General features: G+C 41.1%; 4 protein-coding genes across 5 annotated transcripts; 1 reads left to right on the top strand and 3 right to left on the bottom strand.

Annotated features, from left to right (window-relative positions):
• Positions 1 to 1260: 1260 nt before the first annotated feature.
• Positions 1261 to 3659, bottom strand: LOC131473041 (sodium/hydrogen exchanger 2-like). The gene is made up of 5 exons (XM_058650556.1): positions 3373 to 3659; positions 2363 to 2573; positions 1878 to 2047; positions 1514 to 1635; positions 1261 to 1314 (listed from the first exon to the last, which is right to left on the bottom strand). The coding sequence occupies exons 1-5, from the start codon at positions 3485 to 3487 to the stop codon at positions 1261 to 1263; spliced, it is 672 nt and encodes a 223-aa protein (XP_058506539.1). The 5' UTR covers positions 3488 to 3659.
• Positions 3660 to 4626: 967 nt separating this feature from the next.
• Positions 4627 to 7335, bottom strand: si:dkey-237j10.2 (uncharacterized protein LOC568721 homolog). Its single transcript, XM_058650181.1, has 2 exons — positions 6530 to 7335; positions 4627 to 6296 (listed from the first exon to the last, which is right to left on the bottom strand). Exons 1-2 carry the CDS (start codon positions 6699 to 6701, stop codon positions 5581 to 5583), a joined length of 888 nt encoding a protein of 295 aa, XP_058506164.1. The 5' UTR covers positions 6702 to 7335; the 3' UTR covers positions 4627 to 5580.
• A 412-nt stretch (positions 7336 to 7747) lies between these two features.
• Positions 7748 to 20575, bottom strand: sh3bgrl (SH3 domain binding glutamate-rich protein like). Its single transcript, XM_058649831.1, has 4 exons — positions 20293 to 20575; positions 13055 to 13240; positions 9032 to 9112; positions 7748 to 8660 (listed from the first exon to the last, which is right to left on the bottom strand). The coding sequence occupies exons 1-4, from the start codon at positions 20335 to 20337 to the stop codon at positions 8625 to 8627; spliced, it is 348 nt and encodes a 115-aa protein (XP_058505814.1). The 5' UTR covers positions 20338 to 20575; the 3' UTR covers positions 7748 to 8624.
• Positions 20576 to 21475: 900 nt separating this feature from the next.
• Positions 21476 to 25211, top strand: hmgn6 (high mobility group nucleosome binding domain 6). Of its 2 annotated transcripts, none has more exons than XM_058649833.1 (6): positions 21476 to 21624; positions 22592 to 22618; positions 22750 to 22779; positions 23843 to 23890; positions 24006 to 24125; positions 24279 to 25211. In XM_058649833.1, the coding sequence occupies exons 1-6, from the start codon at positions 21610 to 21612 to the stop codon at positions 24324 to 24326; spliced, it is 288 nt and encodes a 95-aa protein (XP_058505816.1). In that variant the 5' UTR covers positions 21476 to 21609; the 3' UTR covers positions 24327 to 25211. The 2 variants fall into 2 exon arrangements, with proteins under 2 accessions (XP_058505816.1, XP_058505815.1); XM_058649832.1 differs by having other exon boundaries at positions 21477 to 21624; positions 23840 to 23890.
• The last annotated feature ends 1204 nt before the right edge of the window (positions 25212 to 26415 follow it).

The following is a 26415-nucleotide window of genomic DNA, read 5'->3' on the forward strand; positions in this document are numbered from 1 at the left end:
GAAGTGTGAGAAAAAGAACCAATCTGATGATGCAGTATGTTTTAATAGTCTGTGCTACATTATATCATCAGCAAAATATGTCATTCAGGGAAAAAAGTAAAACTCTATAAGGATTTTATGAATTGTAAAACACAAAGAATTTATTATACACTAGTGTCCTTGGAAGTTTAGACCAGAGTTTCAGAAATGTATATATTGAAGTTGTTTTTCTTTTGGTTTTTGCATTTTACCTGTGAGTGCTGCTCTCACTTTATGAGCGCTGTCATAAAAAATAGAAAACTCAGTCACACACTTTAACTTGTCCCACCAATACAGAATTATTTTTTCCTTGAATAAACGTGCATCTCTTAAGAAAAACACACAAAACATTTATTAAAATTGACCAACATTAAGTCTCATTTAATGAAGAAAGGTATCATTGTTTATTTTCAACTGCCTGATAAATTAAATCTTCTCTGTTAAATCTCATTCTTCTGTTTCAAGAAAAATGGATGCTAGAATGAGCTTGGTAGCTCAACCTGGATCAGGAATCGACGATAGTTAGGTTTTGTTGACCTGCTCAAACCTATCGCACACATTTTTATATGCAGAATAAATTAGTTTCCAGTTGACTGTGGTCAGAAAATCTTGCATATGGTATTTGCTGCCATCTACTGGTGTTTTCAGGCCCCATGTTTAAGGACATTCTAACATGAAAGTTTATAAAACAAGGGAGACCAACTTGTCTTTCCAGTAGTGATGTCCCGAGTACCACGTCCTCTACACCAGCCATCAGGTTATCAAAGCTAAGCTACAACAGCAACACATTATTAATACAGTACATATGTTTAAACATTTTTAAAAATGCATTCTGTTAACCACCTTAATTTTCCAGAAATATGGTCCTTATTATATTATTTTCTCACTGATGTACATATGACATTATCACCATACACTGTAATATTGATGTTCCAAACTGCTGTGATCATCATAAATAGGTCTTACTTTCTTCTTCACAACCAGTCGCTCTACCAGAGCCTTTATGGTCATCCTCTGCAAACCAGATACAACCAATCATATACAAATACAAAACACTTTTTTTAATGTAAAAATTATTAAATTAAATCATTAATCCTGGAGCTGTTTTTTTTAATCCAAGTTTGCATGTAATGTTATTATCCCACCTGTACAAAGACAGTGAAGAGAATGACCATGATGGTAGTTGTGATGAAGAGTTCTTTCTCAATGAGAAAGACTGTGGAGAAACAGATACTGATCTCTTTATGTCACAGAGTTCTTCTGTAGCTTGTTCACCACTGCAGTCAGCAACAGAGGCTGAGATTGAGACATTGAGAAATACTGTATGTTAAACCCTCCTTTATCAAAAAAATGCCCAGAAAACATTTTTAAGAATTATTAAAAAATGCAGGAATTCTTTTTTTTTTAAAGAATTATTAAGTTACATGTGGCCAACCATAGAATGCAGAGCAGCAGTGTGAAGCAGACCAAATCAAGCAGGCAAATCAAATTATACCAGGCTGTGGTGAAGCATTTCTGAGGTCAGGTAGGACAGGTAGGAGTAGAGGAAGACAAAGAGTAGGGCAATGATGTCAGCTCTGGAATGAGGTGAGGACCACCAACTGCCATTAAGGAGGCCTACAAGGGTCACCAAGACACACCACCATCACCCTACATCCAAGCAGCATCACCCTGCTGAGGAAGGACTCAAAGAGCTTGTAGATTACCACATATGGGGGGGGGGGGTGTACATACTGTTTAAATTCTTGTTTTCACACATACTGTACTTGTGTATATGCACCATCTGTCTCCTCACCACAATGAGAGCATCATTGACTCTCCAAACCCTAAGAGAGTCAATGAGCTCTCCGTTAACATGCATCTCACAGGGTGGACAGCGGCTATCATAGAGCCAAAGAACAGGCAATAAAGCAGCGGGATGTCTCCCAGAGAATTTTGGGCCAGCGCACACACACACACACACACACACACACTGTACAGAGACAGCCCAATGCCCAGCACGTTCCATAAAGTTCTCAGTACTGCATACCTGCAATTATGTAGGTATGCACACAATGCAGGAGGTGTAGACACACCTCCTGCATTCATTCAGATTTGTGTCACTTGATGGCAGTGCAACAAGCTGTAAACACAACAACAACACAACAATAGTAAATGTGACTTTATTTGGCCCAGCAGTGTATTATCACCTTATGTAGTAAATGTTGTACAGCTGATGCTGATGAAAACCTTATTGATGTCACAGTCACATTTGTCAAAGAGAAAATTGCATGTCAAAACTCTTTTAAAATTCAGTCAAAATTGGCATTTTTTCTTTTTTTCAAATTAAAAATTAAACCCTGACTTTGTAAAGGACATTCTGAGATTTTCAAAGAAAAGCCTCTCTGGCAGGAAGTAACCTGCTTCCAGGATGACTGGTGGGAGCAGAGAGAGGAAGAAGGAGAGCCAGACGAGTGGAGACGGACAACATCTATCACACCTCCCACCAGGAGGCCAACCTAGATGGTGACAGCTTTCTGGGACAACAGCAGGGACACAACCAGGCCAGTGGAAACCTGATGGACACACACAGAGGTTTCAGCAGCTATTGTTTTTAAGACACTGCACTGACCTCCATTCATTTGCACAGTCTAAACAAAGTCGTATCCCCAACCCTGACCATAGCCGTAACCTTAACCTTTCCACAATTCAAATCTTGGCCCTAAACTTGTCAATTTCCTCAGAAAATAGTTTTTGCCTCATTAGGACCAGGGTTTTGTTCTCCATGTTGTTTTCTCTTCAGAACAAAAGTCAGAAAACCACATATGATGACACATACAGTGATGATGTTTATATTTATCCTGGAGGCCTTCAGAATGGTGAACAGTAACAGTTTAAGAAATCGTCAGATCGCTTGATGAATGTACTTGCACTTTGACCTATATATGTGTATATATATATATATATATATATATATATATATATATATATATATATATATTAGTGTCACTTGTTGTGTTCAGGTTTTTTTTCTATTTCAGAAACTAGACTTGTATGAATATGGTCCGCTTGTCTGTAAAATGTTTATCCAGAAAAATCTCTTAGTATGATGTGTTATGAACAAGCCATAATCATTTTCCTGATGTATTTATATTTCAAATATACAAATACATATTCAGAAAGTAAGTTAGACGCACACACCACTGACTTTAGTCAATAACTCAGATTAATGGTTCGATGGTTAAGATTCATGAAACCCTGAACGTACGTCACACTCTGTCACACTCTATCTACAAGTAGACTTAAATAAAAAGAAACCACCTTAACATCTAAGTCAAAGTTGCTTTCTCATGTAAGAGTAAATCTTAGACTAACCCAGTTTGGCCAGTGAGGCCAGCATGATCCTCAGCCCGATCTCAAAGGGAGCCTGCACATGGTGATAGTCCAAGCTGAAAACCCACAGAGGGCAGATCCACACAGAGGACACCATCACTGCTGTCGAAGTCCAGTGAGATGAGCTGTTCGTGAGGCTGAGGGAGGTCAGGGGTCAGGGCCAAGTCAGCCACCACACAGGAGGAGAGGAGTCCACAGAAGTGTAGCCATCCTGTGTCCATGCTGGGGCCACTGGAGAGAGAGAGAGAAAGAGAGAGCTACTACAGGGCTTGTGGAGATGGGGGAGGGCAAACAGCACACACACACACACACACACACACACACACGCTCCTGATTTAGCAATGACAACACAACACACATGTTTGTACTGCTGTCTTAGTGAAGATGCATGGACCAAATGCATTCCAGAGCTTATCTTAAGCATCACACCTTAACATCAACCCTTAACCTAAATCCATTTCTAACCTTAACGTTAAACCAGTTCTAAACACATAAACAACCCATTTAAGTAAGTAAGTAAGTAACTTAGTAAGTAAAGTTTATTTATATAGCACTTTTCACTTGTAAAAACTGTAAAAAAGTAAGACACAGCAGATACGACATAAGAAGATAAAACAGACTGAAGTAAAACGCACGCCTAACTAAAAGCCTTTCTGAACAGCAGGGCCTTAAGCTGCTCTTTGAAAGACTACAGAATTGAAAGTGCACAGATACAGTGGCAACTCGTTCCATAGTCTGGGGAGCCGCTGCTTGAAAGGCTCGATCCCCTCTTGTTTTGAAGCGGGTGTAGGGAATGAACAGCAAGCATTGATTAGAGGATCTGAGAGAACGTGCAGGATTATACACTTGCAGCAGATCAGACATTCACAAATGTAACCAGGTGTAATAGAAAGTGAGGACCAGCCAGAATGTCCTGACTTTCCCAAAATGTTCTCATATCCTGGGGTTTTATTTAATTCGCAAGGCAATGTATGAATGCATGTAAACATGGTCATGACAACCTGCTGAAGTTCAAGAAAGTGATTTCAGTCACTCTGAACGTAGCATGGTTTTTTGTGTGTATTTCAGAAACCCCTGATCTTTTTTTTTATTTATTTAAAGATAAATTATAATGATAATTATTAAGTTGACTAATTGTTATTGAGTTGACATTTTCAAAAAAATCAAAACATGACTCTCAGATAACCACAGGATTTGTTTTTAATATTTATTTTGAATCAGACATGAAAAGCAGCAATGAATAATATTGTTATACTGTCACACGGAACATGGATTTTTGTATCCATGTTTTTTAGTGTGGCTCTCTGTCGTCGCAGGACTTTCATCACTGCAGACACTTTGACTTGTCAGCAGGAACAAGTTTAGTTCACAAAAGCTTATTTCCCCCTTCAGTGACCCAATACCAGGTTAGAAAGCATGCTAATGGATCACCATTTGCCCACATGTGAGGATCACAAATCAACCTCACACAGTATTATTATATTACAGTATTGCATGTAGCCATCAGATGACCAGGAGTCTTTTAAAGGAAAAAACATACATAAAACAGAATTTACCATTGTTGTTCTTCAGTTGCATTTCACAGTAAAGTAAAAATGCACTGTATAATTCACACTCATAAGTGTCATCAGGTCGGTTACTGACGTTACTGAAAAAGTCTCTTGTATTTTCATTCATATCAGACTCCACATTAAACATTTTACTCCTCTGGTGGTAACTTGAGCTGTAGCTCATGTAACATCAAAGTTGAACTGTTGTATTTAATTTATTTCCTGGATGGTGAACGGTGGACTTATTCTTAGGTTCTAGTATTTTAGTTCATTTACACCAGAGGTTATTTTACACAAAGGTGAATGTTACACATTTACAAGGCCTCTCCAGGGTGATGTGTGCGATAACATTAGATAAAAGTTTTATTACCTTAACACACCCACACTGTATAATGACGGAAACAATACAGTAAATCCTCATGGACATGTCAGTGTAGTACAAAAAAATCAACAGCAGGTGGCACATGGGAGCTGTTAAACTGTAAGCATCATTTAATCACTTAAGTAAACAAAGAAATTATGTAAATACAAACAAAAAAAAACAAACAAAACTTGCTCTGATTTACTGAATTGGTCTAATCTCCATTTCACAGTTATGTATAAACCTGGGGTGAAAAAGAAGAGAAAGCCTGGAACACCATTACATGTAGTTTCTCTTCAAATGAGTGTGCTCATTCTCTGAGATCCTCAGCACAGGCGAGCTGAAGTTAGATGAGCAGGGAATGTTCTGGGTGCTCAGGCAACTCATCTTCTTTGCGTTGCCTCCACCTGATACTTTCACCAGACAGACCTCCAGTGAGTCTGGTCCCCGTGTCTGCATGCTGGGCTGCGGTGGCGGCACAAGGCCGTGCAGGAGGCTGTTTCCCAGGTCAGAGTTGCATCGAGCCAAATTGTCAGTCATGTGCTGCAGGTAAACCTCCTCCACCTGTTTGTCCAGCAGGCCGTTCAGTACCGAGTTTGACATGGGCTCCAACCCAGACCCAGGCAGACCCAGGCTCATGTTCACACTCGTCCCCACAACCAGATAACCCTGGTCTGATGTGGATGAAACAGGTTCCCCTTGTAGCTCTTGCTGGGAAACCTCCCACTCTGGGTGGAAGTGAACATCAGAGACTGGACGGACCAAGCTGTGCTGAATAGCAGTGGCTCTCAGTGGATATTGTGCGATGCGGCCAGAGTCGGCCACCTGTAGATCTGGATACTGTTCCAGGAGACTACAGTCGTCAATGCAAACTGTTATGTCAGGATCCACGGTGAGGACAGGTGAACACCCAGGGATTGTAAGGCCTACAGGGCGTCGATGCACCGCTCTCAGTCCCTGATCTTGGGTGAAGTGTAATTCTTCCTGGCCTTGACCTGATTACAAAAAAATAACCAGGTACAGCTTAGCTTAAGCTTAATGTACGTGCTTAACACACAGCATACAATGTCATCTCAAAATGTAGTGTGATATGATTAATGATATCATGTTAGACACAGGAAGAACATATAAATAAAAAAGGAAGCCAGAGAACAATGTATTTATACATGGAACCATTACAATAATCAGACGGTGTGTATATGTTATAACAAGTAACAAGGCTTTTTACCTGCTTCAGCTGAATGTAACCGTAGGTCTGTAGTGTTTGAGTTGAGAGAGTGAGAACAGTTCAACGCATCTGTACAATGAGTGTTTGTCTTCGTTTTGTGTTGTTTGGAAGCAGACGCAAACTTCCTCTCCTCCCTGTAAAGCAGCACTCGGAGAAAACCCTCGGCTAGCATGACACAGACAGACTCTCCTCTTCTCTAACGTCTTGCTTTTGCTTTCTTCTGGTTTTCAGTCTCGAATGTTCGTGGAACAGTGCGATGGAGCGTATGTGCGTGTGTAATGTGTTTCACTTCTGCAACTGAGAAGTGGCCCCTCCACCCCAGCGACATACTTCCTTTATCTGCAACTGAAAATCACCATTGCACACAAGCTGAGAAATGTTAAAAAGAAAGCAAAAGTACTTATAAAACTTCCATAAAACAAAACAACAATGTAAAATGACTCTTAGTCAAATCTGGCAGTCAAAAGGAAGTTGCAGTACATAGATGGTCTGTATTTATAAAGTGCTTTTCACACCCAAGCACTCACACATTCATACGTGCAGCACATTTTCTATCACACAGCTTTCATAAAGTGTCTTGCCCAGGGACACATTGCCATGCAGACTAGCCAGGAAGCCAGGAACTGAACCCACAACCAACAAAAATCCCCTGTGTCTGATGTGGTTTCATTGTCTGTACAAATGCACTTTACTGGTATAAACTTAGGACTAATGTAGTACATTAAGTTGGGTCCCATGTAAGTGAACCTAAGATTATTACCACTTTTAGATTTAGATTGTTAATCCCCCGGGGGGAGAATTCAGATTTACACAACAGGACAAATGTAAGGAAAGATTAAATGAGAATAGAAACAAGAACAGGAACAAAATATATGCAAAATGGTGACAGAATGTTTAGGGAAAGATTCAACCAAAGTTCTGCTCTAGCAACTTTATTCATGTTACAAAGAGTTCAAAGTATTTTAAACCATAAAATGTAAAGGCTACAAATGTCCCTCATGTGGAATTGTTAACAACTGTCATGTGTGCATCTGAAGGTGCTGGAGACCCAAGAACTGACCAAATTGCTCTCATCACCTGCTTCAAGAAGATTCAGTATAGTTAGTGTGAAGAGCACAGTCACATCCTGGAAACTACAACCCAGCTATTGTTGATAAAAAAAAGTATGAGTTTGTCACGATGAGGCATCATTTTAGAAGAAGTTTTCACAGTCATGTGTGTAGTTTTATTTCTGTTTTATTTTCGGGAAGGTATCAACTATATAAAACAGGGATTTACAAAACAAAGTGAAACAGGATGCCAACAGCAAAAAAAACAAACAAAAAAAACCCCAACACCTTTTCAACTCATCTAAGCTGCAAAAAGACTATTAATTAACAAAAAAAAGTTACTTTTACATCCCTCTGGGTTTACATACTTTTGGCAGGTTATTTTTAAACATACATCATCTTGTAGAAAAAAGTCTGCTATTAAAACAGCATTAAGACAATATGTAGTAAATAAAAAAACACAACACAATGGGATTGTATTAGTTAAGTCCTACAGAAGGTGCTGCAGATTTGGTGATTTAAGAGCACAAGATCTGAATCAATGTTTCCAGAATTCCACAGGTAAGACTTACACAGACCTATCGAGTCAACACAAAGGATGATAATGACATGGATGATGTTGTGTTTTGGACTAAGAATGAATCTGTGTTACAATTTTCTCGGTGTGCAAACTTTCTTTTGTCTCGTGATGTGCTCCCAAACAGAAAGCTATACATTAACACTCATGGTTGATTGACATACCATTAGGCCCAAACGCTTAGCAGGCTGAGGTTAGTGGAGGAAGCAGAGCTGTTAAAGATACCCATGATGCTCTGGTGTAGTACCTCCACTGACTACAGCTGACAAGGCACAGCTGAGCACAAATAACAAAAAAAAAAAACACTAACATATTTATAAGCTAGGTGAAATGTTGCTTCTTTTTTTTCCTAGGATCTTTTCCAGGTCAGTCTGGGTCCAGGTCTGGGTCCAGGTCTGGGTCCAGGTCTGGGTCCAGGTCTGGGTCCAGGTCCAACCCTGAGCTCTCAGGTAGAAACGATGTAAAGCTGCTACTGCTGTTCTTTCTTTGCAAGAGCCTCTGCCTCCTGGAGAAAGATGGGAAAACAGAAGACAAGGGTGTTTTATATTAAAATGGAGGATATTGCTTTTTTATTCCCTGCCCCTGCTTCAAGGAAAACCCCCTCGTTTCTATAGTAACAGGGCACACCTCTCTGTAGTTCCTGTTGTGGCAGAGAGGAGGTGCCAGTGTGCAGGAGGCCTGCTTAGGTGTTAAATTATCATGAACAGATGTACTGTATTATGTAATATGTGTGTTTCCTGTGTAAAAACCATACCTCGAGGATAAATATGTATTCAGGCTCATAAGCTGGTTTTACAGGAAATATGGTTATTTCTTTTTGGAATGTGGTTCAATGAAAGGACAGATATCAGCATGTGTTTGTGTTGGTAAGCTTACCTTAGAGCCTGGGGGAGCGGTCAGACCCAGAAATGCATACACGGCATTGTCCTCTCTGGCATCAAAGAAGGCCTCATAGTCCTAAGGAGGGAGAAGAAGAAGACGAAGAAGAAGAAGAAGAAGAAGAAGAAGACATGGGGTTACATGTAGTTTGATCAAATCAAAAAAGTGCAACCTCAGGAATGACTGTGTGAAACAGAGTTTGGAGCAAGTGTATGAGAAGCAGTCACGGTCGTGCTATTTGTGTAAGAACAGGCCCCAGCAGTCATTCTGTTAGGAGGGTATTCTCTTTTTAGAATTCAAACCAGTGTAAACAAACGAGCACATTCATCCATTTTATCTCTCTTTCTCACTCTCTCAGCCCTTTGTTTCCCTCCCTATTACCCCCCCCCCCCACACACACACACACACATAGCAGTACACACACAAACAGAAGGACACTGCAGTGACAAGTGTCCTGGGAAATGATGTTCTCTTTGTCTGTGACATTCAATACAGCCCATCCTTCATGTGCAACTTCACTTCCATACGTCCATTAGCTGCACAGCATGAAGCCACAGCGCTCATGGCTAAGAGCCTCATGTCTGTCTAATGGGAGTAGCACGGGGTAATAACCAGTGTGCTGAGCCTCGTTCACAATCAAATCTGTGGGTATATTGGTTGTTCTGCCCTCTGGTGTTTTTTTCACCTCTGTCTGAGATGTGATGTTGAAAATGTAGCAGGAAAAAAAACACTAACAATCAGAGACAAGACTCAAGACGTGACTTAACTGGAGTCTTAAGTAACACACTTGAGGACTTGAGACTTGCCTTTACATATTGGACTCTGTAGTTTTATTTATTTTCATTTTATTGATGTTAATTATATATATATATATATATATATATATATATATATATATTATAAACAATTCAGTTGTATGGGACCATGAAGCCATCCTTACATTGTATGAGTAATACAGGGTTTCTGTTACTGATAAAACTCTAGCAGTTCAAAATTACTGTCTTTAAAAAAAAAAACAAAAAAAAAAACATATTTAAATGTGGAATATCTGGGAAATCATGTTCTACATTAATACGACTTGACTTATAACTTGCTTCATTTAAAGCAGGGACTAAACTTGGCTTGCTTGATTCTTTGGACTTACTTGAGACTTGAAGGTTAAGAGTGGAGACTTCCATATTATGTGTAACCTATTCCCATTTCTGCCAATAGCACAATGGAGCTCAGGCACAATGTGTCTTTTATTTCAAACTCAATAGCATGTGAAAGGTTTTAAGTTGCAAATTGAATAAAGTAAGATGAAATAAAGAAATGATGAGTGCTGTCGCAAGTTGTAAAAAGTAAAGTTATTTCTAAAAGCCTAGCCGTGAGCCATGAAATAACTTTACTTTTCAAGACAAAAGAATGTCTTAGGGTTGCCAAATTTGCACTGCTGCCAGAAATGAAGCAGAAATTAGTTCACCAAGTATAAAATTAATAACAAAAAACCTTGTAGTTGTTTGACCAAGGAGTGTCGATCAAAACCCGCTGGTTAAAAAGCCTTTTAAAACTGTGATTAAGCAGGTTTTTTTGACCAGTGGGAATGGGGTATTAGATTCATGGTCAGGTGACTGAAACACTACCTTCTCTTCTGCACTGCACAAACTTTTCTGGATAGGAAAAAAAAAATCTGTGAGGTATAAAACAGAGATGTCAAACTGGTGGCCTGTGGGCCACATGCGGCCCACCACTTAACATGTTATAATGAAAACATGGCCCGTGATGTCCTCTTCCTTTAATCACTCAGCATGTGTGGCTGAAGCACAGCTGCCAGTGAGGTGGTTTTAATTTTTGTAATAATATCCTCCTGACTACCAGTAGTTCAAATTTCTCCTCTGTGGAGGACATTTGTAAACCTGAATAACTCCAACCCACTGCATACCACTGAATTAATTTTCCATGATACCAAATGTGCGGCTTTGGTCACAATCTTTTTTATATTTTTATATTTTTTAATAATTTTTTTTTCCTGGTAGTCAGTAGGATATTACAAACATATAATCAGACATTTGGTTGTAGTTACCACATTATTTAATGCATTATATTCAACATTAAATTACATATAAGCTAGTTTGGTGGTTTAATTAGAGTTTTCCACATTATTATTTACTTCATTTTAGATTTATTTCTTTGTTTTGATATTATAATAGATTTATTTAGCTATTTATGTTTCTTTTATTTTGATGTGTACATCATTCCATATCAAAACAAGCACTTTTACTTTGAGATTCTGTGAAATATCATCATAAATATGCCTACTGTGATATCACAATGACAATGAAAAATGCGCTATAATTTAAAGCTCATAGAGCAACAGTGGCATCTTTTCACTAGACCGGCCCCCTCTTGACCAGACCAGACGCTCATTGGCCCACAGGCCATTTGAGTTTGACAACCCTGGATTAAATGAACTTTCAAAAGAGAAACGGATGTCTACAATCCATGCCAGACTATAATAAACGCACCCAATCATTTGGACATTTGAGTCATCAGTAGATGTTAGCCAGAAGTTGAGGTGGACTCACATGTATGCATTGTTTCAAAGATTGACGGTGGACGTGCCTGATGCTCGGTGCTGGAATTGCAGCAGCTATCAGTGGTTTGCAGAGCAGTGTCCGACAAAAGAACCCTGGCAACAGGCAGGATGGTGTTGAATGAGAGCTTTATACTGTTAGAGCTAAACTCATAAATGTGATATTATTGGCTGGTGCCTGTGCTGGAACATTTGCATAACGTGTTGTGATTGGCTGGCACTTCTCACGCTGCTGCTTGGAAAGTGGAACATTTCTCAAGTTCTTCTCCTTGCAACAATGCAATTTGGCAACCTTTGTCCAAGCTCCATTCAAAGGGAATGAGAAGTATTTCTGCTGACACCTCTGCCACATACATGTCAGTCCCCCCTTTAGCGAAGAAGTCATGGAAAAATGGCAAAGCAGGTGCAGCCAAATCCCCAGCTGTGCGACAGACACCTGTGTTTTGGACAGGTCAACAGGAGGAAGTGGGATATTTTATTGCTAGATTTCAGGACTGTGCTTGAAAGGATTAATGTGAAATGTTGACATAAAATGACATTATCAGATACAGTAAGTTCATTTACTTTAACCAGATTGTTAGATGAGAAGATCAATACCTGCCCGTCTGCCCATTATTAGAAAGCCTGAACCAGTAATCTTATCTTTCCTCGCACTGTCCAAAGGTTCAGATCAAATCAGACAAACAGAAATCATTCTAACTTCCTGCCAGCCATTTCTCTCCAGAGTCTAGAGTCCAGAGTTTCCAGTCTTTAGGCTAAGCTATACCAACTAGCTTCATGTCTACTAGATACAGAATGAATGAATTAGTAATTTTTGCACACAGTCCAATTAGTGATAGGTAATTTGTCCTCTGCATTTACACACCACTAATGAACACACACAAGCCGGACACAGGAGCAGTGTGCAGCACTTATCTGTGCCCGGGATCAATGGAGGATTGGGCGCCTTGCTCAAGGGCACCCAGCCCTTGGCCCGCCCCAAGATTGAATGAGCAACCTTCCAGTTACAAGCCCAATCCTTTCCTCTTAATGGCATTAATCTTTGCACAAATCCTTTCATCTGCTGATTTGAAGCTCAGCTAATTATAATATAATATAATTTAATTTAATCATTTTGAAATGGTCATTTGTCAGGCCCTCGGAGAAGGTAGAACAAGTTAACATGTAAATATATTGATACATGTGTGATGTTTTCTTTTTAACATTTCTAAAAAAAAATCCTGGAGATTTTCTTCCCACTTCTGTTTATCTGTTGAATGGTAAATCCAACATCCATACTCCTTTTAGCTCTGTTTACACCTCCACCACCTGTCCTCTGAGTCAGTTTGAGCGTTCGAAAATAGAAGATATGGTCTCCGTTAAAGAAGCATAAATGTACTAGCATTGTTCTTCATTGTGAGACAAACAGTTGTTTCATCTATTGCTACAATAGTCTGAGTGTTTCTCACCCCGCAGTATTTGCTTTCATTAAATATCTGTGGGGGCAGAGGGTTGCCCGTCGCCGGCCTGGACTCCTCAGGAATATTCTCTCTCATCCACTTCCTGTTGGCCATGTCGGCTGCGATGTCGCATTCCTCAAACTCAATCTTATTGGCCGAGAGGAAGCCCATGACATCCTGCTGTTGCTTTTTGATCTGCATGCGGGGAGACAGAAAAAGGAAGTTGTCAGTTTGACATGTTCATTTCAGCCGTAGGAGGAAACATTCGGGCGCTTGGTTCACTGCGCTGCTGTCAGTGCGGGCTCCAGAAATAAGGACAGGATTCATCTCAGGACACGATTGTAATAATGACACCACAGAGAACGCAGACTGCTCTGTTACTACGTTACCACACATTTGCTGTCAAGATACAAGAGCAGTGAATGGGGGGAATTTAGGACAGATTATGTTTTACCTGTATGAAAAATGCCAGGCAACAAGGAAGATGTCTATGTTACTGGTTGAAATACTATTTATGCCTTTATTAACTGATTGCACTGCCTTTTATTTGCCTTTATTTTTTATCTGCTGTCTTGTCTACTTTTTCGAGTTACTGGATGACTGAATTTCCCTTCAGGAAATAATTTACTATGTTTTATCTTGTCTCAATTAAGTGAGCATTATTATGTTCTAAATAGACTGTATTGACATTTCTGAGAGTCATTGCCTTTGGATATGATTTCAAACAGTCCATCCTGTTACATTAAAACTTCATAATTTCCATCTAAGAGAATAAAAACCTCAGTAAATCTAAGTCTATAAGAACAACATGGTGACCTCGTGTTGGACCTCACCTCGTTTAAGGTGAGCTGTCAGGTGTGTCCTTTACTGTGCAGAAATGCAAAATACAGTCACACACACAGAAAGAAGAGGAAGACTGAAATGTGTGTTTGACTGTGTCATTCCTGCTTCTGTCGTTATCGAAGAAGGATGTGCATGTGTGATTCTGTGTACGAAGCTGTGGACCAATGAGCTCTCAATGGGGGTGTTTCAAAGGAGAGGATGGCCCTACAAGGCCAGACGGAAACAAGAGCTCCTCGGAGAGTCCAGAGGAGGTAACTGGTCAAACACGAGCCAAATAAGGCCTGCTGCATGGAGACACACTCATGCTGCCTTTGTTCCACACACACACACACACTAGAAAAAACGTGAAAATAAAAAACATAATACACGTGTATATATATATATATATATATATATATATATATATATATATATATATACATATATTATATTTGTAATTGTTATTCTTGTCTTCCTTGTCAGTCCACCCAGTGTTACAGTGCTCAGAGCAGACAGGTGGATTATTTAAGGCCCGTCTGGTGAAACAACACAACACTGTGGCATGGAAATGAGGGAGTTGCCAAAGTTGGCAGTTTAACCGTGGCACAATTATTTGAAGGCAGTTACACTCCCAGGGCCAAAGTCCTAAATACAAGCTTTCTTCCCACCTGCTTGGAACAAAGCAGCCAAATAGAACACATTGAGCTCAGACTCACTTTATTAACTCACTGTCTCGCCAAACACACACTAAGACAACCTTTTCTCCAGTGGAAGGATCTGATCTGCACAAACTCCTCCTCAAACTTCTTGTTTGCATGACTAACTGGAACTTAAATTAAACATGAAGATCTTTACAATGTATTCTCTGTTCTCCTTTACTTTGGCCTGGATTGTACTGTTGCCAAGCAAACTTCATTTGTGAGGCAAACTGACCACATGCCATCTGCCTCTAACTGTAACTTCACAGCGAGACTTCTCAGCTTGGTCCTTTCAGACTTCCGTGTAGTTCTCAGTTGTCATTACTTTTTTGCTTTTGTTTTTAACAGGGGAAACCGTGACTGGCTTTTGGGTGTAAACATATACAACTACTCTCCTCCCGATTCCTTGTTATATCAATGTGGAAATCTGCCTAGTGAGTCCTCAATTCAAACAAGACAGGGAGCAGAACGGGACAGATGTGCTGGAGTCAAGCCTGCCGACATGAAACTGGCAGCCCTTGTACGCCTCATTCTGATTTACATAACCTGTTGCTTACTTATGCAAATTAACACCGAGTTTGACAATATGCAAAAGTGGGTAAACAGTGTGTTTTTGTGTGACACAGACAGGATTGGGGTGGGAAGTCTCAGTGTTTGTAATCAGGCTGTGGCTGTCGATCCACTACTTTATTCATTTTTGTTGACTAAAATATCTGAGCATCTATTGTGTGGAGTATGATGAAATGTTGAAGAGACACTCAAATTCCCAAGAGGGTTCACCGCAATTTTGGTAATTGAGATTCTGTCTATAACGCCACCTCATATCTGGTGATAGATGGTACCGAATCCTGTATTCATGGCTCTCAGGTGATACAGTATACCCCCAATACCTTTGATGTTCCCCTGTTTAACAGTCTTAATGTTCTCCAGGATACTATTTTTAATCTGAAAGTAGTGCTTAAAGCAAATAATTCATCTAATCAGACACCTGGTGTGACAATAAATCCACATTTAAACTCCATATCAATTATCTCACCTGCAAATTATGTCAAAAGCTGACCAATTTTTACAGAAAAATAACCCTGCTTTACTTTAACCTGCAGAAAAAATGGAACTGCATAACTTATAAGAGTTGTGGATTCATGTGACATAATTTACTGACTGATTTTCTGCTCTTGGATTCCATTTACCACTGAGATATGAAATACATTACTGCTGACAACTACAACCGTACACTACGTGTCCTATATGATAAAGTTGACTGGGCGTCTCTCACACAGTGGCAAACTTACCACTGGCATCTGTTTATTATTAAAGCTCCTTAATTACCTTCATATATTTCTTCATTGTTATTTAGAAACTCTGGCCCGCTTTCAACACAATTTAATAATTGCTTTGGTCCTTCAGGTTCCTCGTGATTAAACTGATATTGCAGCAATCTTTTCCATCTATGGTCGTGGGCGGAGTCATCACTGCACAACTGCATGAAACTGCCGTGACTTTGTTTTACACACGACACACAAGCGAGTGACTAATGACTTGTGAAGCAGTTGTTTTCAGTGTAACTGAATCAATAGAATCAGTTAATTTAAACTATTTGTTCAGTACTTCCTCCATGACCGGTGGACTGAAATACAGTGGCAGGGTTTGTGATGCTGCTCGTCGATCGCGATCAACAGTGCTGTCGCTAAATACACCAGACTCCTCTGTTAAATATTGAGATTTTCGACATTTGCCTGGTACCTGTTGGAGATTAACCCACATTTTTAGTCTTTTTAACTGATCTATATTTCAGCAGTGGCCGGCAGTCTGGCAACATCACGCATAGCATCACCTCAGCTCGCTTGGAACCTCGCCAGAGCAGATACTAAAAAAAGTACTATGTTAGTGGAAACATAAAATAACCGCACCGTGCCAAGGCGAGGAGTCGAGTCTAGCCGGTGGAAACACGCCATAAGATCAATTTCCTTGTTTCATTTGGTCATTTTAGGCATTTACTCAACCGCCAATTAATAAAAGGTCTGTTTTTGTGTTGTGTATGATGCATCACTTTAAAATGAGGATCTCCCTCTGGTGATTCCGAATTTTAAATAAATGTTAGATCAAATTATATTACATCACACAGCTGCTAGTCACAGTCACATGAGTTTACTAAACTGATTTCAAATGTTTCCCCGTGGTTTTAGGACACAATGCACCAGAGAAACACCTTATGATATCAAATGTATCAGCAACGACCTGGAGCTCTGCTTGTGTTATCACATTCCCAGGACCGTGAACGTACACACCCATGGAAGGACATGTTCACAAGTGCATTCTTATTCCTGCAAGAACATGATCTGTACAGCTTGAGAGTCAGATTCATTAAATGACTGTTTTTTTTTTATCCCCCTCTTGACTATCTTTAACAGCAGTCTGTGATTAGAACTAATTTATTGTTGCACTGATTGTTATTCTAGAACCTGTATAATCCACAGCAGTAACCCTGGCATCTACACTATGTGTTGTTTGTCTTACATTCCACACCCTAATCGTCCCTGTCATCAGCATCATCATTGTTATTATGTGGGAATGTGACACTGAGATCAGTTTCAGAACTGATCAGTCCCAGTAACAGCTGCCAGACAATGGTAGACATTGATTAGATAGTGTATCAATGGCACAGGCTCAGATCAATATGATGGAGTCTGATTACAGCTGAGGTTGGTTCATTTTCACTCACATGATTGAAAAAATGCTTAAACTGAATTTGATTCATAGCGACTGTAAGACAAAATTACATCTCTAGTCCCCGAGGATCAGAAATCAAATCCAGTCTGCGCACCAACAGAAACATGACTCAGGCCCGACCCTGTGCCTTTGTGAGGAATAACAGTTTTGTCTTGATTCAATCAAGTTTGATTTAATTTGTAAACAGTCATATACTGACGTTTTAGGAGGAGCAGAGCTCTCCACCCACTCCTGTGCTCAATCAGCATTGGAACATCATTATAAAACAGCTTTGCACTGCTGCTCTGGTCTCACTGTTGCCTAAAGGTCAATCAACAGGAAAAGGCCAAAAAGCTGACCTGCTATACATAGCAGATGACTCCCAACCAACTTCAGCCTGCACTATAGACCATAAAAAACAAATGTGGTGCTGATTCTCACTTCACTTTTACCCATGTTGTAGGGACCTCAGTCTGTCTACACAGTCACATTAGGAGGACTGTTTTCCTTAAGGGGACAAAATAAGTACCTGTTATGTAAAAGTTTTAAGGTGAGGGCCTATTTTAATGTTAGGCAATGGCAATCAATAGTGAAAGTGAATGTTAAGAGTTAGCCTTGGGGAAATAAATGGATGACCAAGTAAAGTCCAAGTAAAGTGTATGTATTTTTGTCACGGCTTAGGTTTATATAAAGATGTGTGTATACGGTATGACCTAATCTTTACGAGGCCATTGGTGGTAACACTAGAAGTGTCCCCAGAGAACTGCCAGTGAGTCAAAACACCATTTCTTCAGGTGACTCAAACGCTCTGCTTCTCATGACTGGGTGGAAATACCATGATGTCAGCACTCATTGACTCTGCATGGATAACACTGTGCACATTGGACTAACAGAGGTCAGAGATCATGAGTGTGTAAGCCACCAATCAATGCTTTGCTCACACTGTGTTGTTGTTTGAGGTGTTGCTAACATGTGAAACGTCATTTTTGCTAATTAACATAATATTATAATACATGCATAATACTTTCATCTGGAGGCTACAGCTTTAAAGCTCCACAAAGATAACATTTACTTTTTTTTACCAGACTGCAAGTATGTACTTGTAGGTAAGATGAAGACATCCAACATAATCAACAAATGTTATCATACTTTACTACCTGGTTATTGTGGCTTATTATACATTGTCTGTGAGTCAGTTGTGATTACGTGTTAGAAACAAAATAAAACCATAACAAAAACATGGGAATCAAATGGTCAAATCGGGCAGGATAACGCTGACTGCTGCAGTCTGTGAGACATCCCTCACCTCAGATTAATGTTACACTGTCTCCCTCCATGACCTGCAATCATCCCCTGACTCAGTTTGAACCGTTTGTTATTTAGATTCTTCTTTGTCTCCTTGCCTCGACTGTTGCTCAATTCACATGTTTAACTCGGGTGATTAATGAAGCCACAGCAGACACTGCTGTATGGCGGAATGCTAACCACACTGTTGTGCGTAGACACTGTTGGAACTGCAAGGCTCGGCGAAGGCAGACTTTCCACAAGCACTTAAAAGCCAATGCACTCAAATCTGCAAACACATTCTCCCAGCACAATGAGGTGACATTTTAGAATAAACACTGTGTAAATCATACACAGAGTTAGTCCTATAAACTCTACGATGTGAAAGCACATCACACGTCTAAATGAACTTAAAGAAATGAGTTACAAGACAAAACAGATTCTGCTGATTTGTCTTCTTTAAAAAATAGGATGCAGAATGGAGACAATAATGCAGGTCTTTCTTAGAAGCATTAAGGAGCACATAACATTGTCCACTACCTTTGCCAGACTCCACTAAACACAGATCGATGAGAGGCCGTGCATTTTCCCAGACAGGCTTCACCGGCTCTAAACTCTGGCTCCTCTGACTTTATAGGAAGCTCTCGTCCTGTGAGACTGATGCTGCTGCTGCTGCTGCTGTTACTGCTGAGTCTTGGTAAATGACATTTACTAAACAAGGCAATTAAGTAACTCAACTGAGAGGATGTTCAGCGTTTGAGGATTTCCTCTGTGTGTGAGCTGCTTGATGTGGGTAAATAGTTAGATCTAAAAGGTGATTTAAACAACAGGGTGTGACAGTTAATCCAATTTAAGTTACTTTCTTTCCCAAGTGGTGGGGGTTACACTGATTATTAATAAGGCTTTTATTTCTTTGTTCTTTCCATCACAATCATTTTATATTTGTACAATTACACAACTTTCTAACAAACAACTATGACTAAGACAGTCCTGTGATGCTCTACATCTTAGATTATGTTAAAATGATGCAAAGGCAGTACACAGATATGATTAGACTGCAAACACAACACAGCAAAGCCAGAGTGTGAGGTTTAGTGGACCTTTGACTGTGGTACAGCATAAGTCTCCACTGATCCAGACCTCCAGCGAGTCTGAAACAGTGGCTCTGGGCTGCAGCTGCATTTCTGAAAGAGGTCTCAGGGGAGTTGCACCACCGTCAATCCTCTAAAAGCAACATGGCAAAAACTGAACTTATCAGCCCTGCAGACTCCGAGTCAGATCACAACCGTAGCCAACACACAATCATCTGTCCCGGTGTCAGGTGACAGGGTGGGGAATTTTAAGTACATGTATTGATTTTTGCCACATGTCTTTCCTGTTTTCAGACCGAGGGTCCAACAAACACACTTAACTGTCACTCCAGGAAGCAGCAGAGTGTCCTCTAACTTCCTCCCTGAGTCTGCCTCTGTGACAAAGTTTTTAAATAGGAGGAGAAAAAAGGAGTGGCAAGGCAAATACTTTTGAGAGCCTCCATCTGTGTCCAAAGAGTTGAGGAGGGCAGCAGAGCTGCATGCTCACTGATGAGTCAGTCCACTCCAGACTGAGAGGATGACAGCAGACTGGACATCAGCTACTGAGCCCAACAAAAGTTCAGCTTCCTGCATGCTGCTGAAACCACACAGTATATTACACAAAGACAACAACGTCGTTTCTCATCATTCTCTGGTCACTTACCGACGTGGATCCGGAGGACGATGCTATGTACACTTTGATCACCATGGTAAATCTCTTGATGCTGATCACACGAGCAGCTGCTCCTGTTTGCAGACAATTCGCAGACGGGTTGAGACAAATAAAGAGCAGCAGCAGCAGCAGCAACAGTGACAAACTTCCCCGGCTTGTAACGCTGTGTGTGTCTGCTGAAGGCAGCGCAGACTGTGTGCGTAAAAGATCCGCTGCTCTGCTCTGGCTGGATGGAGCTTGGCATTCCTCTTCTGCCTCCCCGCCCCTTCGAGTCTCCCTCCCTCAGTGTGTGTGTGTGTGTGTGTGTGTGTGTGTGGGGAGAGAGAGAGAGAGAGCACACACAGTGGCACGTACACACACACACACACAGAATGAGAGAAGCATGATGGCAACAATAGTGAAGGTCTGAATTTTTGCATCGCTTCCTTTGTCTGTGATCCAAACAGACCTGGGTTACAGTGTGTTGCTCTCGTGCACACTGCTGCAGGTCCAGTGACCCTGCGCGTGTGCTGGTATCACGGTGAACATGGTGTTAAAAACACAAGGATCAGCCATGATTTGTGCACACTTCTCTGGCTGCTTTTGTGTAACAGCACAGCCTGCGGAAAGCGCCGTCTCTCTCTCCAGCAGCCGCGTCCATTACACGGGCTCCGTGGGCCCCCTGCAGGCGTCTGGAGCAGGCGACGCAAAAACCCTGCTTTCCCCCTGTAACGCATTTAGGAAAGACGACTGACAAACAAAAAAAAAATGTGTGTCGGAGACGGGGAGTGGGCGCCATATTGGACTCTCAAACACGGAGTGAGTTCATGGAGAGATGTGTGCTTGCTGGGGCTGCTGCAGATGTGAGCCCCGGCCTTGGAGAGGAACCTGCACGGGGTGCAGTGTGGCTTTAAACCGGGGCATGTGAGCCCGCTGCCGGCCGGGGCCTGTGCGTAACGGCTCGCAAGGGTTTCCCCCACTCCCTCTCATCCCAGTCACACTGTCAATGAGCACATGCGAAGACAGTGCGTCCTCGTCTTGTCTCTGCTCGTGAAGAAGGAGCCATTCTTGCACAGAGAGCAGAGAACATCACCGGCTCCAAAATTCCAAGTGTTCTGCAGCCCTGAATGGCGTCACCTGATTGGCGGAGCCGCCCATCAATCACAGCTTTAGCCGCACCCCTCCCCCCATTCAACCACTCGCCTCTCTGTTCCAGTGTGTTTACTACACTGCCGAGCATAAGGGAGACACTCGTCTTCACATGCACTGAACCCACTCAGAAAAACACTTTCTAGTTGTATTTGTAAGAAAAACCTCCAGGAGATCAACATGCCCAAGAGAAAGGTACGTATTCTGCACGTTGCAATTTTCTTTAAGGCGGGCAACGGCTCTCAATGCCATGCAAACGATTGTGAAGACATCCCTCTGAGACATTACTTAATTATAACGCAATCTGTACCCGTTATTTGACGCTGGTAATTTTTGCTTATTTTCTAGATATAATATGAATTTTTTCTGTGTTGGAAGCAATATTTTCCTGCTCCGACGCGGCCTTTAAATCGCGTTTTTCTGTGTGCGAGCCGCTGTCCTTTAGGGAGTCAGAAGTCTCCCTCTCGGTCTCCATGCAGTTAAAGCACAACCAGCAGCAGCCATGCTTTGCAGCTCTTGTCCGCCTTCGTCGCCGACCCTGCCGAGAACAAACGCGTCGCTTATCGCCGCTTCGCCACCAAACCGGCCAAAAGTGGAGCCAGAAAATACCCTGGTGTCTTTACTTTGCATTTTGACCACAAAAACAAACATTTGCCGTCGCGTTTTGGTAAAATTATATATTTTCTCTCTTTGTTCGTGGTCCCAAATGGCTGCAATTATGGGGAGCTGCCGCCGGGTGGCGCGCGGCAGCCCCAACAGGTCCCTCCCCCTTCTCAAAGACTCCCGCGCCAGCTTTCAAATCTGAGCCTCATGCATTGAATGAGAGAAAGAGATGGGGGAGTGAAAGGGGAAAGCAGGGTCTGGGCCCTCCAAACATGGCTCCAGGTGCCCGCATGGCTCAGCTCTCACAGTCCAATCCTGAAATCAGGCTTTGCCTAAACATCCACAGCCTCCAGTCCATCAAATCCAGCTGTTTGTGGAATAAAATTTTATTTTCATGTCAAACCAAGAAGTTTTTTCACTAGCTGTGTAATTGTCCGTAATATGCCCCCGAAGCATTTATCAGCTGCTCGTGTCACGATAAACACCAGATAAACTCTTCACAACATTATAAATGACTTTATTTCTGTCCTAACTTGTCCATTTGGTTTTTTCTGCACAGGTAGGAGAAGCAGGAGATAAGGAGGAGGTAAGAGTGTGACACAGTGAGAAACACACCATAAATGTGACATATAACCAGTGTGTGGGTCTTCAATGTGTATTTTCTTAATCTCAGTCAAAATAAAAGCCCTTTTGACGCAAGTCTTTGTTCTGTTTCAGCCCCAGAGGAGATCAGCTCGGTTATCAGCGGTAAGAGGACATGCAGTATCACTAACCTCTTTGACATCAGCAGATGCAGTTAATTAACATGTAAAACACAGTGTAATCTTCACACTCGTGTAGCTGATTAGATCACAGCAAATGTTGCCTTGCAAAACACAAAAACAACAACAGAAATACCTTTTCTTTTCTTAAATAGTGTTCAGTTTGACTTCCGGAGACACAAACACAACAAAACATGTCATTGTTACTCTACCAAACTTAAAGAATGTGTGTTTGCGTAGTAATTCATGTTGTTGTTATTAGATAGTCATTTAGATTAAGAGTAATACACCACATCAACCACGACAATAAATTAAAATAAATTACAGATATAAAACTAATGAATGAATATTAATAACAGTAGGGCTGAACAATTAATCGAAACTTTATCGAAATAACAATACAGCCATACTGCAATTTTCAAATCGCACGAGCCGCAATATTTGTTGAAGCCAAATTGCGTGACAAAACATAATATTAGATGAATTTGTGTCTTATTCTACGGACTGACGAGAACATCTGTGTTTCTCACAGATCTGCACAAATATCACACAGTAATCATTTCAATTATGTTTTTCGAATAAAAATGAGAATAGTAAAGTATAAATGAGCATTCCCTCTGATATCGCGAATCCTAACGCAAACACACTTCCTGTCATAATAATCGCAATTAGATATTTAGATAATAACAGTAAAAAAAAAGGCAGAACCAGCTTCTGAAAACAGGTGAACACATATCCACTTGTGTTGTTTCATTCAGTACTAATCGCTTGTGTTACATTGGTTCTCAAAATTCATTTAGTGCCTAACCATAGTCTTAATTCCTTAATGAAGTGATTTAAAGGGAATTTTAATTCATTTTATAAAGCCTTTAACAAGGTCTTAATTTTAAAATACCTAGACTTGTTTTATACATAAATGTTGTCTTACGAGAGCCAAAGTCCTCCTCGTCTTCAGAATAATACAACACACACACCAAATTAGCAGTAAATGACTTAAGTGTTGCTCCTTATTCATTTCTTTTCCTTTTCTTTTGCCTTTCTTTTAGCAGAAACCGGTCCCAGCTAAGCCGGAACCAAAGGTCAAGAAGGCAGCGAAGGTAGGAGACCCCAGCTTCCCCCCCGAATTCTGCCACAGCTGTCATTGAAGAGTGTAAAAGTGACTGTGTGAGCATATACTCAGCCGGTTAACTGCCTGTCCTGTTGTCACTGCAGAAAGAAAAGGCTGTGAACGACAAGAAGGAGGACAAGAAGACCAAGAAGGCAAAGGAGAATGCCGAGGCAGAGGCAAACGAGGAAAACCACTCTGAGAACGGAGAGGCCAAGACCAACGAGGTGAGTGGACGACAAAGTCGCCGTCTCTGTCAGACGCCGATAGACATGTGCATATTCACATTCTGTATATACGTAAACATAAACATGTTAATTACAGACTTGTATGTGTTCACTATGAAAAAGTTCTAAATGCTTGTTGTCGCTGTCCCACAGGTGGAGGCAGCCCCCGAGGAGGCCAAGGAGGAGGCCAAGTCCGAGTAGCACCACTGCCCAAGCTTCCTCCTCTACAATCCCTCCCCTCCCATCCCGAAAACCTCCCCAAAACTCCCCTTCAGCCAACCAGCCACCCCCCACCCCCCAAGTCTCTCACATGGTTTCCCTCCAAGGCGTATTGTTAACAGAGGAATATTTTTATCAATGATTTTATAAGTATCCGTACAGATTTTTAGCACAAAAAGCGAAGCTGAATATGGAGCGCCTTGCAGATTTGCAGTGGTCATATCAAGTGTCTGCAAGCAAGATGAACACACTAAAATCTTTTTTAAATGGCATTTCATGATTGTTGAAGGCTTGTTTGGTGTAGAAAGTGTGTCCCTGCCGGATTGGCTATGTTGTGAGTTGTGTATTCCTGTTTTTTCGCCGTCCCCTGATATTCTGCCCCGCTCCTCTCCTCTTCTTCCGCCACAGATTAGACCTCCCTCCCCCCTACAGTACAGCCTTTATCCATGTTTTATTAACAGTTTAGCCATGTTATTGTGGGTGATTCTTTTAGACCTCTAAATGTGCAGTGAGTTCCCTTTGCTTCTGTCTCATGGTCCTGTTTTTTTTTTTTTTTTTTTTTCATTGACATTGTGCTTTTAAAAAAAAAAAAAAAGCGTGTTGAAGAGTGTTGTCCATAAGAAAGAGGAAGACGAACATGTGAAACATTCCGGGAACAGCGATTGCCTCCGACCCGTCTCCTAGACGACCCTGCGTGTAAAACAGCTCCCGCTCCATCCGTGCTGTCATGTCAGCTTTTCTAAACACTCTGGTTTTTTTAAAACAATTGAATTTGGAAACCTTCTCTGACAAAATGCAGGTGTCTGGTCCCTCTCTTATGTTCTGAAATTCTCTTAATAAAAAGAAGTCCTGGGAATTTTCCTCGAATCACTGTCTTGACTTTGTTTCTTCAAGGGACTTTTGATGCGAGGCAGGGGAACTTTAGCTTCTGCATCTATTCCAAATATATCCAAAAACTAAACATCGTCAACCACGGTCAACTTGTATTTAAATCTTAGCGAGAGCAGCTTGGACATCCAGCACTAGCACAGTCTGCAAATCTGCACTGAGACAAGTTTAAATGCACTTTCTTTTACTAACCACATGTTCATTTGTAGAAGGAGACATAATCACACCTGCATAACTGCAATCTATTGAATAGAAATAAACCTTGTGCAACAGGATAAACACTGATGCTGTGACTACATGAAACCCCTGTGTAGAGTCATTTTGCTGTTTTCAACAGGCCAGTGTGCTTGTACACAGCGGATGTTTCCTCCAAACTAAAGTCACCTGAGGAACTGGCACTCACACGTCCACAATTCCCCTCATAAAGTGTGGAAGACTTTTGCTCTTTCCTTCATCATCGTTACAGGATGATTCCTCCCTTTGATAATCAAGGACAGGACGTTATACTCACGCCCAAATAAAGGCATCCAGTGTCATCCATTCATGACAGAAGCAGAGATCCCTAAAATGAGCAGGGAGTTCCCTTTGCTGCTGTCTCATGGTCTTGTGGTTTGTTTTAATGACATTGTGCCTTTTGAAAAGCACATTGCAGAGTGTTGTCCATAAGAAAGAGGGAGATGAACGTGTGAAACGTTCCAGGAACAGTGATGTATGTAAAACAACTCTCACTCCAGCTGAGCTTTCATGTCAGCTTTACCAAACTCTCAAAAAAACTAAAGTTTTATTTGGAAAGCTTCTATGACAGGCGTATGGTCCCTCTCTTATGTTATGAAGTTCTCTCTTTTCCTCTAATCACCTTCTCGACTTCTCGATAAAACTATGTATTATCTTAAAAATGAATATTTAAAGCTTCACTATAGTTTGCAAATGTGCACTGAGGCAAGTTTAAATGCTGTTGCTGTTGTTAACCACACGTTCATTTGTATAAGGACACATAATCAGACCTCCAATGCACATGATATCCTTCATTGTAATAGACGGGATAAACACTGATGCTGTGACTACATGAAACCCCAATGTCGAGTAATCCAGCTGTCAAACATCTCAGCTGAGGCTGCTGCGAGGACACTAGGCCGCTCATCCCGTGTACTTGCTTTTTCCTGAGCACACAGTGGATGTTTCC

This window comes from Solea solea, chromosome 14, assembly GCF_958295425.1.
Source record: "Solea solea chromosome 14, fSolSol10.1, whole genome shotgun sequence".
Classification (NCBI taxonomy): Eukaryota; Metazoa; Chordata; class Actinopteri; order Pleuronectiformes; family Soleidae; genus Solea; species Solea solea.